This window comes from Quercus lobata, chromosome 3 (genome assembly GCF_001633185.2).
Source record: "Quercus lobata isolate SW786 chromosome 3, ValleyOak3.0 Primary Assembly, whole genome shotgun sequence".
In the NCBI taxonomy this organism is placed as follows: domain Eukaryota; kingdom Viridiplantae; phylum Streptophyta; class Magnoliopsida; order Fagales; family Fagaceae; genus Quercus; species Quercus lobata.
This window is the reverse complement of record NC_044906.1, coordinates 4,099,447-4,105,538: the sequence shown is the minus strand read 5'-3', so window position 1 is coordinate 4,105,538 and position 6,092 is coordinate 4,099,447. Positions and strand designations below refer to the sequence as shown.

Genomic DNA, 6,092 nt, shown 5'->3' with positions numbered 1-6,092 from the left:
GAAAAAAAAAAAAAAAAGAGAGAGGAGTCTTAATTTCTTCAAATAATAAATAAATAAATAAGTAAATAAAGTGGGGTATTGTTCTTATCTCTTTTGATTTATTCATTCCGCGCAAAGTCCAAAAAGGCTCAGATCGACAAGACCTCTAATTCACTATTTAAATGTCTAGAAGTCTGAAAGAGCGTACTCTCTCTCTCTCTCTCTCCCCTTCTTCAACCCTTTGCTAAGGGTATGCTTCCAAAATTATCTTATTTCATAACTAAAACTTATTATTTGAAATTTTTAATTAAAGTGTATTTCAAAATATTAATTACAAATTTTGCTTCTTCTTTTTTTACGGATTATGAAGAGATTTTTTGTTGCAAGTGTATTTTGGTACTTGATAAATTTTGTATTTTATTCTGAATTTATTGATTATTTTTTTACTAACAATGATTAAATATTTTGTTTAAAGAGATTCTTATAAACAAAAGGGGAGTCTTAGTTTCTCTCTCTCTCAAAAAAAAAAAAAAAAAAGAGGGGTTATTGTTCTTTTCTCTTCTGATTTATTCATTCTATGCACCGACATAAGTCCGAAAAGGCTTAGACTGACAAGACCTAATTCACTATTTAAATGTCTAGAAGTCTAAACAGCGTACACACTCTCTCTCTCTCTCTCCTCGTTCAGCCCAAGTATTCTCTCTCTTTCGTCGGGGACCCAATTTCGGTTTTCTGTTTCTATTGCCGTCCTTCATCATTTGTATGTATAATGTTGTTGTTTTGATACATCCTCTAGCTCGTGCATGATAAATCCAATGTATTAGATTAAAAAGGTTTGTCCCACTTATAATATCTGATTCTCGGAGATAAAAGAGGAAAAGGTTTTTTTTTTTTTTTTTAAATTCAGATTGTTTCAATTTTTTATTTGAATTTGTGCTCAAAATTTTGGTTTTTGCCTGTTTGCCTTGTAGAGTGTAATATTTTGAAGCTAAAGTGAAAAGAAAATTCCAACACCATGGCGGGGTTCTCAAGTAAGAGAAGGAAAATAAGGCAGCCTGATTCAGAGTTTCCTCTGCTCAAGGTGACACCTTCACATTTTGTTTCTAATTTCTATGCTTTTAATCTATAATTTCAAAATATTATCTTCAAAGGTTGCACAATTTTTATTTTTATGTGCTTGTTGCTAACATGTGTCAAATTAATTGTCTTTTCTTCAAAAAATTTTAGTGTCACAAGACTCAAAATGACCTGGAGGATTGGATTGGTATTGGTAAATTGCCAGATGAAATACTTGTTTCCATTTTGTCTCTCTTACCTATGAAACAAGCAATTAGAACTAGTGTCCTCGCCCGCAGATGGCGGTATTTGTGGACTTCCATTACTCATTTAGAGTTTGATGATCTCAGCGTAAACTATCTATTGTTTTCTCAACCTCGATCGCCCTCTCCCACTCCCTTTGATATGTGTGCACCCTTAGAACCTACATACCCACCATTTCTTGTTAAAAGGAGGAGATTTGTTGATTGGGTCAATCAAGTATTGAATTTACATAAGGGTTCGCATGTAGAGGAATTCAGCCTTGAGTTTTCCGTGTATGGTCATTATTTTAAAAGTGATATTGATAGCTGGATAAACTTCGCTTTTCAAAAGAGAGTTAAAAGGCTTCATTTGATATTCACATGCACATGGGCTTCCACACAGAGGTCATACACTCTTACGCCTCCAATGCTTCGTAATTACAGACTCGATTCGTTAGTACAACTCCATCTGTGCTATGTGGAGGTGACCGGAGAAGTTCTCGAATGCTTTTTGTCTGCTTGCCCACTTCTTGAATTCTTATCTGTATCAGACTCGCATGTGATGAATTTTAAAATTTCCGGACCATCACTCAAGCTAAAGCAATTAGAGATAACTTACTGCACATTAACAAGTCTTGATATTTATGCTGTGAATCTTATGTCATTTAAATATGTGGGAAACCATGAATGCATTTCTTGGAAGCACACACCCCCACTTGTTAATGCACATTTTGGTGGGCCTTATGCCAGCTATATTATCAAGAGCTTTTTCCAGTTTCAAAGCTATCTGTCTCAGCTAGAGACACTGGTGTTGGACTTAGGGTTTCAGGTCAGTATGTAAAAATCCACTTTTCTGTTCCAAAGTACAAACAAAATAAGATGCTTATCCATTTTGTTGTGATTGAATTTTTCAGAAGTTAACCTGCTTTCCCAAACTGCCCAAATTAAGGAATCTTAAGCAATTGGAATTGCAACTGAATTACCGTGTGTTCTGCCTCCTCCTTTGCACATCCCTACTACGTGCGTCTCCTTCATTAAATAGATTTAAAATTAAGGTGAATATTCTTACTTTTGAGAGCTTTAATTGTGGATTTTATGATATTGTTTATTTTTGGGTAAATTTCATTCTTACGACCCTAGATTATTATTGATTTTGCAGTCTTCCCCTAAGATAATGATTTGTGCATTTCACAGCCCAATTTAAAAGAAGAAAAAAAAGATTAGCAATTCACCCCTAAAGAAAAAATATGCCTAAATTACCCTTAACTCAAATAGTGGGATGGTAGTTTAGTACACTTGGCATGTCAACTGAAAATAAGAAATTTTATTTTCTTAGATTTCTAATTAAATCTATTAGATTTTTTTTTTTTCTTTTTTGACGCAAATGTCTGATGTGCCATATGCTGCCATGTCACCAGTTGTGTCAGGCATAGCTTTTGTATTTTTTTCCCTTGATTTATGGGGTATGTTGATACAATTCTTTCAAATTGGGTGTTAATTGAAAATTTGATTATCTAGGGGAGATTGCAGAAGGGGTGTGTGGAAGTATGGCTCTTTTGGGGGCAGTTTGGGTTGGGGTGGGGGGGGGGGGGGGGGAACCACATTTATATTCGGAGGGGCTGGGAAAAGTCTTCAAGGTTTATTGCTTTTGAAGTGGGAGGTGGTACTAGATTTAGTTTTTAGAGTGATTTATGGTGTGTTGAATACATGAGAAGAACCCTAAACAATATTAACATCTTGAGTTAAAAGATCTAGAACTGCATTTATCTTTTGCTCCACATAATCCCAAGCGAGCTATTATCCTGGGGATCTCCCTTAAGGGGCATCAAACCCTACTGAGTGCTGACAATTTTTTTTTTTTTTGGTCTTACACAGTTACACTACCTAGGGTAGACCATTTCTTCCCATTTTTATAGTTTTTTTTTACTGAATTAGCTAATTTTGTATTGTTGTATGTTATGATTTCAATATGACTTGTGAACAAGGTAGGCCTATGAACTTTCTGTTAGGAACTTGCTGTTAGTTTTGTGTTATCATGTATGATCAAATATAGTATACACGTAATAACTATCTAGATTGATAGTTGGATGTGGGACATATTATTGTGCACTCTGAGTCTCTGACTCACTATTGGATTTGCTGCCCCTCTCTAACCAAGAAACAAACCATACAATACGTTCAAGTAATTTAATTTGAATCCAAACTGACCCTTAGTTCTCAGAAACCCAAGCAGAACCTGTTAGGTTGGGTTGCCTGCAATTTGTTGTTGAGGTCCTAGTGTGTGTGTTTTAAATTTATAAAGGACTTGCTTTCTTTTCTTTTTGAATGTTAGTTGCATGGTTTCTTACAAACTATTCTCTTTCTCTGAAAAAAGGTTGTGGCATGGGATAATCTCTACACTTAATTTGAACCCCTAAACGGAATAGTTGTATCATGTGTCCCTATCAAAGCATGACTCTCATGTTAGTTTCCACTTATTAAAACGCCACATTTTGTTCCACTAGATGTAGAGATATATTTGTGTGTTGAAAAAATTTAGGCTAAGGTGTAATTAATGCAAAGGTGCAATGAAACCATAATCTTACTTGAAAATTTTGTTTTCTTGCTTGTTTGTAAAATTGTCAGATAAATTGATTTCTTGTTTCTCTTTGTACCGGAAAAAAGATGAAACTCTACTTTTTTATGGTTTATTTGTTTCATTTTGCCTTTATTTTATTTTTTATTTTTGAATGCACCAAACAATCTAGAAACAAGTTATGATTTTGGGGATCCCCATTGAGGACTTCAGAACCTGCTGAGTTTTGACAACTTTATTTTATCTTATAGTGCCTAGGGTAGACTTAACCTTCCCACTTTGATGGCTTTTCCCTTAATTAGCAGGTTATATATTCTTACATAGGTTAACAAGATATATAAATTGTGAAAAAGATAGGCCTATGAACAATTTTTTTTAATTTAATGTTTGTGTTAGCGTTTAATGTATACATGCAATAACGTCCAGTTGATGATTTGGATATGGGTCAAGCACTATCAGCACTCTGACCTTATGGTAAGGTTGAACATATTTTGTTTTCTTTCCCTTGATATGGTGGCAGTAACCAGTAGGTTGGCCAGAAAATTTCTCTGTTGAACCTATCTCCTCATAGCAATATGAGATTTGCGTTTAACTGACAGTAGAAGATGCTTTTGCTGCACAAAAGAACTGTCCATTTGGAAGGAATGGTGGAAAACTGTTTTTTAGTATTAACTGCCATCCATCTTGCGTAGAATCTGGATTATTGTGGAATGCAGGAATTGAAATGGGAATGTTTTATCCCACTTGCACAGAATGTGGTATGTTGGGGTTAGGCCTTTGCAGCTCATATAAATTAATCACTTTCTTTTTATGTTAATTTTTATGCAATTTTTAAGACGGGCTTGCAGTTTAGTATGCAAGGAAATCAGGTACTTTGGTTTCAAATCATACCACTCCCCCAATGGGCCCCTGAGCCCACATGGGGGCCCTTTTGTAGGCAAGAAGTGGGCATAAGGCAGTATTGTTGATGCTCTAGCTGGACTTGTTTATTTTGTCTGTATTGCTTTTGATGTGGTAACCTTTTGTTATGTGCTACAGCGATTTCTTTCACTTCTTTTAAATGGGACAACTAGATGGTTTATTTCCTATTACAAATCACTTCTTCATGTTAGGTTCATATTTTGGAGTGAGAGCACTATTGCCTTTTCTACTTATTATGAGTATTGATGGCTTATATTCTCTCTTTAACTTCCAGACTTTGAATAACCATGGGGTGCTAACCTTTTTTCTTATGCAGTTCTTTGACTTGGAGAAACGTACGAAAGAAAAAATGGAGATTAAAAAGTCTAAATGTAAACATAAATGCCTCAAGGTGGTTAAATTAAGTGGCTTTGTTGGGTGTGGAGTTGATCTGGAGATTGCAAGGTACATATTGAGTCATACTTTGTCACTTGAAAAGATAATTATCAATCCCCGCCATCCATTTATAGTGACAACTGAGGATACTGATGAGCATCTAAAGGCAAGAAGTCGTGCTAGGCAACACCTTGAACATATATTACCTCAAGGAACACAATTAGTGGTACTCTAAATATGATCAACTTTTGACGGTGAGGCTGGGATGGTGCTTCTGAAGTGCGCTTTGTTTTTTGGTAGTAGCAATGGATTTTGAATCGTATCATGTGTATTATTATGTTATAGAGCTCGGTATTTTTTTTTATATTATTTGGTTTTTATTTATTGTTATAATATGAGCTTCTTTCTTCTTTCTTCTACTTTTATTTTTTTTATTTTTTATTTTTTCCACAATTGGGCAGAGAACAATTTTTGTGTTAAAATATATTATTTGCCCTAATGGATGTTGAAACCATTTATCTACCCCAAGGTCCCTATTGTTGAACATTATTCTAGCCATGCCTCCCCATCCCAATAATCATCTTTCTGTTCAAGATTTTTAAATTTGGAATTCTTCTCCCTTTAGTTTGTTCCCTTTATTATAGTAAGACTTATCCCAACTCGTTCTTATATCTATACCTTTAACTTTTATTTTGGCCATATGTCATGTTAGCAATTTCCATCGAAAAAGTAACAGTAATGACTAAATCGACGATGCACTTCAAGGTTAGAGACTAAATTTGCACAATTGAAAAATTAGGGACCAAATTGAAATATGATGTAAAGAATAAGAACAAAATACGTAATTTACCTTAGAAAATATAAAAAATGTAAAAAAAAAAAAAGTTTTAATTTTTTTTTTTTCCAATAAAGAGTTTCTAAAAATGTTTTTTAAACTAATACCC

The 6,092-nt window shown here is 34.3% G+C and overlaps 1 protein-coding gene across 3 annotated transcripts; it reads left to right on the top strand.

Annotated features, from left to right (window-relative positions):
* The first annotated feature begins 593 nt into the window (after positions 1 to 593).
* Positions 594 to 5,561, top strand: LOC115981736 (F-box/FBD/LRR-repeat protein At5g53840-like). 3 transcript variants are annotated; one of them, XM_031104068.1, is made up of 5 exons: positions 594 to 634; positions 951 to 1,060; positions 1,207 to 2,106; positions 2,192 to 2,332; positions 5,090 to 5,561. In XM_031104068.1, the coding sequence occupies exons 2-5, from the start codon at positions 995 to 997 to the stop codon at positions 5,381 to 5,383; spliced, it is 1,401 nt and encodes a 466-aa protein (XP_030959928.1). In that variant the 5' UTR covers positions 594 to 634; positions 951 to 994; the 3' UTR covers positions 5,384 to 5,561. The 3 variants fall into 3 exon arrangements, with proteins under 3 accessions (XP_030959928.1, XP_030959927.1, XP_030959929.1); XM_031104067.1 differs by having other exon boundaries at positions 604 to 672; XM_031104069.1 differs by lacking the exon at positions 594 to 634 and adding an exon at positions 718 to 812.
* The last annotated feature ends 531 nt before the right edge of the window (positions 5,562 to 6,092 follow it).

Excerpts from the sequence above, each read along its gene's own strand:
- LOC115981736 (XM_031104068.1), top strand. The coding sequence starts at position 995 with ATGGCGGGGTTCTCAAGTAAGAGAAGGAAAATAAGGCAGCCTGATTCA. Across the intron at positions 1,061-1,206 it reads CAGAGTTTCCTCTGCTCAAG|TGTCACAAGACTCAAAATGA; the intron begins GTGACACCTTCA and ends AAAAAATTTTAG. Across the intron at positions 2,333-5,089 it reads TAAATAGATTTAAAATTAAG|TTCTTTGACTTGGAGAAACG; the intron begins GTGAATATTCTT and ends TTTCTTATGCAG.